Here is a 13,286-nt window from a genome sequence, read left to right on the forward strand (position 1 = left end):
AATTTCAAATATGTAATTTTTTAGAAAAAAAATTCAAAAATTAAATTTCAAATATTTAATTTTTTGAAAAAAAAATTTCAAAAATCTACAGCTTTTCACAAAAAAAATGATGAAAAAAGACACTTTTCTTTAGGAACCCTTACAATTTATTCATGATGAGGAATAAAATACATAGCTCCTATTATTAAAAATATTCAACGTATAATTTAAAAAATATGCATCATCAAAAAATTTTGTTCCATTTTCTTTTTTTTAAGTGATCCCATTTGAAATATTAAAATTATATACTCATAGTGAATGGATTGCTTTATTACTTCGATCCTGTTATCTCATTCCCAAGGAAGGAGGCCACTTTACTCCTTGATGAGGTCTAGTAGTTTTCCTCGAATGAATTTTCCTCCCATCGTCCCTTGTGGAATTCGGAATCCGAATTCGAAGGTATCTTGAGATGGATGATCAAGCTAGACGTATCTTCCTTCCATTGCCTCGATCTTCCTTTTACGAGGCATGACGTCATGAAATTGCATTGAAATCCGATAAAAATTAATTATAATGTTGACTGTTTGCTAGTACACCCCTATAAAAAAAAATGGGATCCCTACAAAATACAACAAAAATCCTTGGAGATGCACATTTTTTAAATAAATCTTTTTTTAAATTATACATTGAATATTTATCTATAGTATAAGATAAGCTATGAAATCCCTCATCATTTTGTATTATGAATAAATTATAAGGGTCTAAAGAAGAGTGTCGTTTTTCATCATTTTTCAGCAAAAAAATGGAAATATATCGAGTTCAGAATAAGATACAGAATTAATAAAAACACTTTAAATCAGAAAAAAAAACCTTTTACATAAGTTTTATTAATCCTACTCTTAATTTGGGAATTATTTTAATGATAAAAAAAGACTCTGAACAATAATAGTCCCGAATTATTATAATGCCAGATATTTCAGAATTCAGATGTCTGAGAGAAAAACTGAGATAATTTAAGCTTTGTTCGAGGATTTCTCAATCAGACAAACATCATCTGATATAGGATCAAATACTGATTATAATATTGATCCAATGAGGGGAACCGTCTGGGGAGGAGACCCATTATGTTTTAAAGAAGCAAAAATATATGGCCTCTCATGACCTGGTTGCTGTTGAAAGGAGTTGCCGATAGCGTCGCACATAAAGGACTTCCCCAAATCCTTCACATTATATCAGTCTAATAACCGAAATTGAGATCCTTGGCATACTACCTCACCGACTTGGCCGGAGTTATGAAGATCGTGTTTTCCACATCCCCCATGCTCTTGATTTTCCGGAGTCTACCACTGCCAGGGTACAGCTCAAAGCTTTAACTTGAAGCCACCTTACTTTTAATCTTGTAAACAAGACCCTGTAAGCATAACATTCATGATTTCTTCTACATCAATTTGGGCGTAAAGCAAATCAAACAACCTTTGCATTTTCGTCTCCAATCTGACAACTGATTATTTTTGAAAGTTTGTAATTTAATTGTTTATTAACAGGGATAGTCACTGCTTTTAATAATCCAACCTAATATTTTAAAATATTCATCCTAAATTAAAGTAATCCAGACTGATTTAAAGTCAAATCCAAGATTTTATCTCGGTCACTGTAGACTATTTATATTGACTGAATAAAAATATCCTTTAGCCATCAAGCATACGTGTATTAATAGTTCTATACAGCAAAAATAAGAAGTATCAACCCTATATATAAATACGTAATAACTGTTGGATGATTCAGTCCTTAGATAAGAATTTATGTATACATCAATTAGTTGTGAGGATAATGGCAAAACTACTGATAATTTTTTTGTTACTGCGCTTCATATATGTACTTACAAAATGGGTAGACTCCACCCTCATTACTTGTAGTCCACAGGGAGCCATTGGCACATACATAAATTGAAAATATATGACCATTGTTATACGAATGTATATACATTATACACGTCATAGTGATAATTATAAATCATGGTATTGGGTTTTTGATCATTTTAAAAATATGTATAGTTCAAGAAATATTCTGAAGGACTTGATGAAGGTCTATCACGGCGTTACCTCGCTAACACAAAAATACACCAAGAAATTTATTGTAAATTGTCGATTTTTCATCTTTTTCTTCCCAAATCAGTGTCGTAACCCCTGATTGGTTCTATTAAAATTAGTTCTTGTTAAGCTGTGAGCAATTCCCAGCAATATTTGAAATATTAAATTTTTTGAAAAGAAATTTTACATATTAAATTTTTGAAAAGAAATTTCAAATATTTAAATTGATATTTATATTTTGTTTTTAAATCTACAACTATTTACAAAAATTAATTTTTTTGTAAAAAAAATTCCAAAACCCACAACTGCTCACAAAAAATAAAATTTCAAAAATCCCCAGCTGTTCTCAAAAAAAAAGTTGGAAAAAAATTTAATTTCAAATATGAAATCTTTGGAAAAAAAAGTCAAATATTAAATTTTTCCGAGAAAAATTAAAAAATACTTAATCACAGAAAGATATTTTTTCGGGAAAAAAAATTAATTAAATGTCAAATATTATTTTTCTTTTTTAAATTCAAATATTATATTTTTAAGTAAAAAGAAACAGTTCTTTTATTTGAAAGGCGGGCTATTTTTTTCATAACTTAGAAAAAAGTAATAAATATTTAAATATCAGTAATAAATATGAATCGAAATCGCAAATTAAACATTACTTTCCCGATGCCGATTCTGATTCCAATTAATTGTCCCATCACTAAAATAAACACAGTAGTGTATTTTCCTTTCAGATGTTTTCATAAGTTGACTTTAGTGTGATTCAAAGCAGCTGACTCTCCGTATTATGAACTCAAAAAAGGTATTAGATAAGATTTGGATTTTTATATCAATCAAACACCTTCATTTAGAATTCCTGTCATTTTGTACTCTTTCATTAATACTTTTTTTGATAAAGCTATCAATTCAATGTACCTATATAATAATTAATAACTATTTTACAAATTAATTTTACAATTAACAGTTGATAACAAGGAATATACAGATATTTATTTTCAAATTTTTCCTTTCTTTTTTAAGAGCCCAGGCTAAGAGTGAATAAAAAATTTAGTCGTGCATAGAAATAAAAACATGGAGTCTTGATGTGAGAAAGAAGTTGACGCTGTCGCAGTTGACCAAAAAATTCAAATGGTATATATTAATAATAAATAGTTGTGTTTGCAAGTTATTCGGTGTTTCAAATATATATATATATATATAACAACTATATGTTCCATGTTTTGGTCAATTAACTTTCGGCTTCAAAAAAATCCCTCGTGGGCCCAAAAATATTAAAATAAATATATATGAATTTAAAGATAGCTATAACATTTCCCCTGTACTAATGCTCTTTTAATTATAGAAAGTTCTGCTCTTTATCGCAGTAATTCATTTTCTCCTATCCTCCTGTCCTTATGACAGGCACCACATATTAAAAAGGAGATAATTCAGTAATACCATATGTCTCACTCCCCTCTTCTTCTCCCGCAAATCCCATTTCTATACATAGATATGTATTTGTTGAGTTTGAATTGGTTATTGAACAATTGCCAACAATGATTTAATGACACCATTAAACAACATTTTCGCCCGTAGTAAAAAAACAACAACACTATTATAGCTAAAAATAAAAAATAAACCTTATTTCAGACTTCAACTTCAAAACAATTTGCTGTCAAAAAGAAAGTCGATTTATATTGACTTTTTCAGTTTAGATTTCCAGTTTTGTATGGAATGTTCAATAAATATGCAATACAAAAGGACATATAAGTATACAATGATCACTAGTTCATGAAAGACGAATATAATGGATTTATTGCAGAGTTATAAGCGCAAATCTTTGTTTGACGAAATAGAATTGAAGAATTGAGGAGTATTTCCTGCCTATATCATTGCTATATAGAGAGTGAGGCTTGTGTTTATTTCTTGATCCCATAATTCCCATATTTTCTTGATCCCATTCATATTATTTGAATCTCTGTCTATGCTTATCAAAAATAATGAAAATCCAGTGTATTTTTTAGATTGCCGTTTTTTTTTAAATAAATTTTATTTTTCTTAGCAGTTGTCATTATTATTTAATTTCTGAGTAGTGAACATCCTTTCCTAAATAGATCCAATTATATTCAAAATCTCTAATTGAACATTCGTGTAAAATACGGAGCATAACCCTGAGGATTTGTTACGGAGTTATAATTGTAAGTCCTTTTTGTACTCCGAGTAGAATTGGGGATCAACATCGGAGTAATTATAGTAAATGTCCTTATTTGTATCCTTTTCCCCGTCCTCCCTAGTCACAGCTGATTGTAGCTGATCTAATGAAACGTCATGAGCATTATTCTTTCTCTCCTCAAAAACATTCTTCAAATGGTCAGGGCTACCATGTTGATTTTCGGTTTATTTTGCTTAACATGCCCATTCTACACTGGATTGTCATAATTACTTATTAATATTCAGCAATATTTCATTTTAAATATATTATCGACGTCATACACACGTTATATTATTGGAATTACTTTTTCTTTTCTACTGCCTATACCTTAATATATAGAACTAGGAGCTGATGGTCTCTGTAAAATAAATAAAGTAGCACTCTAAATGTTTTTCATTCCAATCTCCTCACATTTCAATCAATTAGGAATCATCAAGACATTGTATAATCATATTAAAATTATCTTATTCATTTATGAGTCATATGATAGTATGACATATGAAACTAGGAGATACAATTAGATACAAACAAAAAATTCTGAGTGTTATATATTCCTCAAATGAGATCATGATTAACTAAATAATGATAATTAATATTAATTTTTCATGCATCCTATTTGTAAGATCCACTAAGAACAGAGTCCCATTTAAGAATATCTGACATTCAAATTAATAAATTATTTCTTGTATATAATGATGCTTATGGATTCAAATCTTACCTCATTCACTAAATCTAAGAAATGATATTGTGATTCTAAATATACGTACCGCACACAGGGTAAAAACGTACCGAACCTAACCAGGGTACAAACCCGTTCCGTCCCAGCCCTAATAAATATGTGTGCCACCCAGTACTTGTGTAAATTGCACTCTCGGATTTGAAGGGTAAACACATTTATGTATATTACTCAAAAGGGAGGAGTAATATTATTATAAGCCAGCTGACTCATTCTCAATGAGTAATTAGGACATACATTATAGACATTGATGCCTACTGTCTCTCTTCCATCTCTCACACGAATATTTAAAAAATTGAAACAAAATGTACATATAATAATAGGTATGACATGTTCAAAGGTGTGTTTGCTCATGGGCGTTGAGGGTCCAGCCCTATTCTCTAACAAAATTGAATGATCATGATCACTTAATTAAAATATTATCCGCGTGGTTTGAAATTGGCTGATTGGTTATCAACAGGACTAATTGATTTATTTGAGAAAGAGTCTACCCATAGATCGTTTTCACTGAGATCGTAAATTGCACCATAATTTAAGGGGACCCCATTTTGAGGACTCAAAGTTGATACTGCATAAAATGCACAGATTTCCAATAAATCTTGATTAATTATTACTTTATCAAACGGTTTTAGGAATAAATTACTTTGAATACTACTTTTGCAAATGATAAATAGTTATATTTGAATTAAATCAAAATAATATGAACTAAAAATGGCTAGATTTTTAAAATTATATACATTTTTTTGATAGATTAGAGACGAGAAAAGTAGGACAAGACAATTAGAGAAAAGTATCCTATTATTTCCAATACAATAGTTACTTTTATCTACACTATGGAAATAAGATTGTATAACTTATTTTTATTATACCTTAGTGTGAGATATATAATAGATCAAGGCATTTTTAACAAGATATATTTTTGACAGAAAGGTTCATGTCAGAGATGTTCAACAGGCGGCTCGCGAGCCTAGTCCGGCCCACAAAAATTATTTATTAAGAATAATAAAATTAATGGAATGATGTACATTAATGGAGAAACTATTTTCTTGAACTCAACATGCGCAAATTTGATACTCCGTTGTTCTTAGAAAAAGAAATATACATTATGTAAATTGACTTCAAAAGCAATTCCTAGGTCAGAGGAAGTAATTTTAAATCCATAACTAGTGATGGAAATTGTGTGTACTCGTATAATGGGCGGCATGTTAAAAAAATAGAAAAGCAAAAATCAATATGCTAACCCTGACAATTTGAATAATGTTTTGGAGGAGATCAGCTACAGTTAGGTGTGACAAGGGAGGAGGGAGAGAAGGATATAAAAACGGACATGGGCATGGATTACTCCAATAACAATCCCCAATTCTACTCTGAGTCCAACAAGGAATCACAATTATAATTCCTCGACAAATCCACAGGGTTACGTTCCATCTTTTATGAGCATACACAAATGTTAATCAGGATTTAAATATAATTGAATGTAATAGGAAAGGAAGTTCCCTACTCAGGAACTAAATAATAATGACAACTTACTAATAAAGAAAAATAATATTAATGACAACTGTTAAAGAAAAGAAAATTCATTCTTCAGATTACCAATTAAAAAAACCGGGCCAGCTAAAAAAATTACATCACTAATATTTAATGTATATGGACTTCAAAGATACTTTCTAGGTCAAATGAAGTAATTTTAATGCCATAATGCTTACTTTATCTTAATCAGTCCGACTCCATCTGATCAATTAAAAAAAATGCATTTGATGTAGGTATAATTGCCCTAAATTGTGTTTTTATGGCAAGACTGACATGCAATACCCCATAATCTCAGGAAGGGGTCAATTGCGTCGAATTGTTTCTACTTATAATACGTAATATCCATCTTCTTCTTTTTTTCATCACACGTCTTTATATAAACCAATTCCTCCACACTAAATTATAGACTTGTAAAACTTATCCAACGACCGCTTTCAGTGTTTCCTGGTTTAATCCGTTATTTATATTTATTATGTAGGCATGTTACAGAATGCGGATTTACGGAGAGAAAATAACTTGCAGGAGGCGTGCCTAGAAGTCTAGAAGTTTTTTCGGGATTCCAATAGAAATGCTAGATTTTCATTACTTAAATGGAGGAAATCCATTTGGCGTTATTTACATTTATTGTAGATAAATTCTTAATCTTTCACTCATTTTTTTTTTTAATCCGTTCCTTTATTTAATCGCGCCATACGCCGGAAAAATAAGTAATCTCAAGGTAGCCTTCAAAATCACAAGTAGGCTGTAATTGATAAAACAAATGGTATAATGGACATTAATACACTAACAATGGTCAATAGACAATAATTATTTCTTCTTAATTTTTAAGCCCTTCACTGCGTGCGAGCATTAAAATATATGTATTATTATGAGCTTTTTTTAAATTGTTTTTTTAAATAACATACCAACATTTATATTAAAAAAAAATTCTAAATGAGAAGTCCATTTATTTTTGGTCAAAAAATTGTCAAATCGAAATTAGTGCAAAAAACCTTTTTGCACTAATTTTGAAAAAAAAGAACTGTAAATAGTATTTATTGGAATTGTAAAGAGGAACACAGACCTACCAATATTTACCATGACATACCATACCATACCAATGACATTATTTCAGTTAAACTTCAATTTTCTATACGAACGAATCTCCAGACAAATTTTTACAAACTTCATTTCATTTACGAATCCAACATTTCATCGGAAGCTCTTCTTTTTTTTTTGCACATAACTTTTTTGATTTTGAATAAATTTAGAAAACGTAGTTACTTGTATTGCTGTTTTATGGACGCCAGTTATTTTTTAATTTATGATTTAACACCCAATCTAGTCTGCTTGAGCTCCCAAAAATTTTTTTGTCTTTTGGGTATAGAATAAGCCCCCTTATATGATCAATCCCCCCCCCCAAATCGCACCCCTGTCATAGCCTGATCAGTTTCAAAAGAAATACCCTTGCAAAGTTTCAGCCTCTTAGGTCCAACGGAGTGAGCAACCATAAAGGACACACACAATCTGTATTTTATATAATAGGTGAAGTAAAAAGTTCAGAGCGTTTCCTCGCTTTATTTTGACAATAAAATTAACATAGTTAAGATTATCCGATTTAGATCAAATGTGTGCCGTTGTGTTGGATAACTTTTGTCCATTTTGATGGCAATTTCATAATTCTGCGATTGAAGAAGTCTTCGTCCTTATTGGTAAAAAAACAACTTGACCACCTCATTTCCATAAGCCTCTCTTGAGTCCTATTTTTTCAAAACAAGGTAATTTTGCAAATGTATGAAAAAGTGGTAATCACTAGGTGACAGGTCTCGACTGTTCAGCAGGTTGCAATAAAACCTCTTATCCAATCTCTCTGAGCTTATGGCGCATCGTTAAAGATGTTTTTTTGGTCTGAAAAAATTGCAGGTTCAAGAGAGGGATCATACCCACCACCATCGCTTCTCTGATCAAGGACCCCTTTTAATATCCTATAATACACCTTAGCCCATGGGTTGTGCAAGTGAGACGCTAGTCGAAAAGGTGGGTCGTTAGCCGTCGCTTCATTTAGTATTTGATAATTTGCTCCAGACCGCGATAATGCACAATTTAATAGTCTTCAAAATCTTGGACCCATTTTTTCCGTATCAATATAAAGACAGATTTTATCCCCTAGCCTGATTTTTGAGTTGTACAAATATGATTTATACAACTTCATATCACGTTATGGTGCCACATTTACAATTTTAAACATGCATAAAGTCCTCAACAATTAATTAATAAATCTCTATGGATTGAATTTGAAATGCGACCAGTCCAGACCAAACTTCTTCAAAGGAGCAAATTAGTTAGTTCCACCAAAAATCATAGCGGGCACTAGTGTTGTCAGTCCATATTTAGGACTGAAAACTGTAGTCCCGTCCAGTTCCGCCTCAGTCCAGTACTGCATATCAGTCTTAAAACTTATAAAGTTCGGTCCTAAATGATGTCACTTACCTCTATTTATTTTCTTTTTTCTAAAATCAGTTCTAGTACTGACAGTCCGACCGACCATAGGTTTTAAGGACCGGACTGAATAAATAAGAACTGATTCAACACTAACGGTCACAGAGTGGTCTAGGATTTATAGAACAAACAACGATATTCCTAAATATGTACTCAAGCCCGGTTTTAGAGGGGTCATTTAAATAAGTTATCCAAAGTTAACTTAAATCTTTTCACATAATATATGTTAGTTAAAATAACATATACCATGTGAAAAGATTCTAATTTTAAATTCACTATTTTGAAAATGTTTGGATAGTCAATACCGATTTAAGGAATGGATGTTATTAGAAGATAGCCCTAAACCTTCATTCGACAGTAATTCCTTTTCTCAAATAAATAACAATATGCAATTATGGAAAAACAAATAATATTACACCATTCACAAATGATTTATTAATTCATTTCATGCCCACATAAAAAAGAAGCGTTTTAAGGCATTCTATTTTAAATTTATGCTCGTATAGATATTAAAAAAATTGCAATTCCTTCGGATAGGGAAAGTGTGTAATTATTTCTTACCTGGGCCCGGGTTATTGAATTATAACTGTTATTACTTAAAAAGTTTAAGATTTGGCAATTGATGCCAAAAATTTATTGCTGTTGTTATTATTTTCAAGGAAGAAGAAGTTCATTTGATTTCATTCCCAAAATACAATAAAAATTAATGACTCAGATAAAATGATGATTATTATACGTTAATTAAAAAAAGATATTTTATTGATTAATTAATTAGTAAGTAATAACACAAATTTATACGCTTCGAAAGAGATAAAAATATCGTATTATAATAACATAATTAATTTTGAAAGCGAACACCATCATCAGTATTGGTTGCTGGACGAATCAACGGAAGCGTTGAGTAGGGAAGCTGTGATCTAAATTAAAACACGTAAAATATAACAAGATATAATATATACTAATATAAAATATTGAATTTATTACCTTTGATCCTGAAAGGATCCAACATTCGTTGCAGGCCGGATCAATGGTAGTCTTGAGTTTGAAAACAGTGATCTAAAAATAATATAATAAGGAAAATTTAACGATTAATTTTAGTATTTAAACTAATGTAGACATAAATCCTTACCCTTGATTATGAATGTTAGAAAGGGATCCACTAGAGGACACCCGAGTTCTTCCTCCAAAATATCCTGGTTGAACAACCCTAATTTATGAAAAGTATGGAGTCAATGTTAGGATTTAAACGAAATAATTTAAGTATATCCTTACCCATGATTATGAAAGTTAGCACCCGATCCAATAGAGGACAACCGTGTCCTTCCTCCAAAATAATTAGGTTCAACTACCCTAATTAATTAATTAAGGGTACGTAGGCTTTTTAAAAAATAATTTGTGTCATGGTATTTCCTACCTAGGGTTATATGAATTGGATGTGTCAATTAAGAGAGGTCTACCATATAGCCCTGGGCCAATAGAAGGATGTTTGAAAGTCTGTAATAAATTGATTCCAAATAAGCCCTGATGAGGTAGGGCCTTCAATATCCCAATGAGACAAATAAATGCAAAAAACCTTACTAATGAATTTGCCTTTTTTATTGGAGAAAACAAAATATTATTAAATATAATCAATTAAAATATAAATGTTGATTTTAACTAAAATATATAAACGTAGTAGAATACCATGATGACTCCTGCTCTTCGACGAAAATATCCAAATGAGCATATAATACAAAGGAAACTACTTTTAAATGGTATCCTATGGTTTACCTGTAAAAAGTTTTAACCCCAAAAGGGTTGATGCACAAACAAACAAAAGTTACAGTTAAGATACAGTTATAAATATTTTGCCATTGGATCCTCAGTCCTTTGTCTTTTACGATAGTATGCTTCCATTTCTATATCATCTGGCTCTTTCAACGTTTCTTGTTTTTTTAGAGAGGAGTTGTAGCCACGTTTTCGATCATCCATAACGAGTCCCTTTTCCTCTTCCTCTAGTTTCTTCATGGCTTTTTTAATCTTTTTCTCACGAGAATCTTCATCTGATGAGGAATCAGAGGAAGACGAGGACACTTCCTTTCGTTTCTTCTTACGTTTACGTTTCTTTTTCTTCTCTTTACGCTTTCGTCGCCTCTCTCGTCTCTTGGCCCTTTCGTGGTCGGAATCTTCACTACTACTGCTGCTACTTGAACTTATCGTTTTATTTTTTTCAGACTTGTCAAGTTCGACAGACTCTTCAGAAACTTTAGACGACTCAATAACCTCTTTCGATTCTTCTTTTTCCACATTTTCAGTGGCTGAAGGAATAGCGAGTATCTCTGAAGTTTCTTTACCCGCCTCTCCAGTGCAATAAGAATTTTTAATGAACGAATGGCAACAACTGAATCCCCATTGCCCACCTTTCCAGTAAGAGCCCCAAACAGATGTATGATTACCTGGATGAATGTCCTCTTCATATTTCGATCGAGCGATAAGCTCTTCTTCGCCTTTAAGTACTTTTCCATGTCTAGAATATTCAACATAGTCCTCCGTTTGTGAGAAAATCAACTCACGGGGAGGGACATTCAAATGATCAGCGCCACCATACTTTTCCATGATACTCTTTTTCGCTTCATCTTTAAAGTCCTCTTTTTTAGTGGTATATTCCATCCGCAGAGTTTCAAGTTTAGTAGGCTCTGCCAGAGCATGAACATCTAGACCCTTACGCTCTGCTTCCCAAGCAAAGAGCTGTGATTTAGCATGATACACAGTATCTCCTGTGATTCTAACGAAATTATCTCCTGCATAATCCACTTCTTCTTCTGTTTTACCTGTGCCTTCATAAGGATTTTTACGCATAGAACGAGTTTTAGGATCGTAGTGAGCAGAATTGGGGTCCAAATTTCGAAGATATTTAGCGGTATCTTCTCTTATACGTAGATTACGTACAGTATACCTCTCTGCAGCATCTACTTTCGTACCAGGCATGTCCATTTTATCCACATACTTGTCCTCATCTTCATCAGAAGAGGGCGCACCATCGTCTTCCTCGGGATTACCCGCACCCATTCGGAGTTTTTCCTTTTTCAATACTTTTTTCTCTTCCTCGAGTTTTTGATACTCTTCAATCACCTCTCTATGAGAATCCGCATTGTAACCATTCCATCTATCACGTTTTCCGTCGAAATCATGCTTTAGTTTTGGTTGAACAAATTCATCAGGAGCAAAATTGGCTCCCGTGTACTTAGCCCCCACTTTACGAGGCCTTTCAAGGCAATCTTTCTTCTTGTGCGTAACAGCACCACAGTTTTCACAGGCTCCAGGACGATATCTTGTTGTAATTTTAGAAGGATCGATCCCTCTTTTATACCACTCCTTGATAGAAGAAAACTCTCTAACTTTTTCCTCTTGAGGACGTTGATGTTTAAGGGTCGGGCCTTTTGGGTCTACGTACCATGGTGCATCAGAAATATACTGTGGAATGTGGGGATTAATGTCTTTGCCTTCTTCATCCACTGCAGCGGGGGCATTTCCAAGTTTCCGAGCTTCTTTAAGCTCTTTGAGCTTTCTGTATTCTTCGCGGGACTTGGCCTTTTCATCCTTTTCCTCTTCTTCTCCTTGGATGAGACGAGAAATGGGTGTTTTGCTCACAGAAGCCATTATGAAGGACTAGTGAGAGCGGTAGTCTTTAATTAATTAAACGGAGGTTTGTTTGTAGTTCTTGGTCTTGAGGATCTTAGTGCCACACATGGAGCAAATCCCTTTCTTATAAGCACACTCTTGGCAATAATGTGCTCCTTTTACGTGGATCTTGGACTTGCAAATCCGACACTTCTTAAAAATACTCGTCGTTGGACTAAATCGATTCTTTGAGGACGACAAAAGTTTGTTCTCGTTGACTTTACGTCCACCACCTTCGGTATTATTACGTGATCCGGCCTTCCAAGGATCAGGAACTATCACCTTTCCTATTTTACCCTTCTTTTCACACTTTTCGCAAACCATATCATTCACATTAGTCGATAAAGCTTCAATCCACGATTCTTTTGACTCGGGATCCTTTTTAATTTTTATGCTATTAAAGAACAACAAACTGAAGAGAGAAAATAATACATAGCTAGCCAGTTCAGCCAGTTTTTTACCTATCTATGACGTAGTTATGCGCACATTCTTGAACAATTAACTAGCGGTACTATTAATTGGAACATACTACAAAACCTCTGTCTATTTTGCAGGTGAACGATTACTTAGATGAATAATCATTCAATTAATACCTAATAAACGTTCTAAAGATTTGATTCAGCAGTAG

General features: G+C 32.4%; 2 protein-coding genes across 2 annotated transcripts; both read right to left on the reverse strand.

The window, feature by feature from the left end:
* Window positions 1-10,579: 10,579 nt before the first annotated feature.
* Slu7 (Pre-mRNA-splicing factor Slu7) lies at window positions 10,580-13,122 on the reverse strand. The gene has a single exon (XM_071890292.1). The coding sequence runs from the start codon at window positions 12,635-12,637 to the stop codon at window positions 10,835-10,837; it is 1,803 nt and encodes a 600-aa protein (XP_071746393.1). The 5' UTR covers window positions 12,638-13,122; the 3' UTR covers window positions 10,580-10,834.
* On the reverse strand, window positions 12,674-12,982 carry LOC121122541 (cysteine-rich PDZ-binding protein). Its single transcript, XM_071890514.1, has one exon. It carries the CDS (start codon window positions 12,980-12,982, stop codon window positions 12,674-12,676), a length of 309 nt encoding a protein of 102 aa, XP_071746615.1.
* Window positions 13,123-13,286: the final 164 nt, after the last annotated feature.

This window comes from Lepeophtheirus salmonis, chromosome 8 (genome assembly GCF_016086655.4).
Source record: "Lepeophtheirus salmonis chromosome 8, UVic_Lsal_1.4, whole genome shotgun sequence".
Lineage (NCBI taxonomy): Eukaryota > Metazoa > Arthropoda > Copepoda > Siphonostomatoida > Caligidae > Lepeophtheirus > Lepeophtheirus salmonis.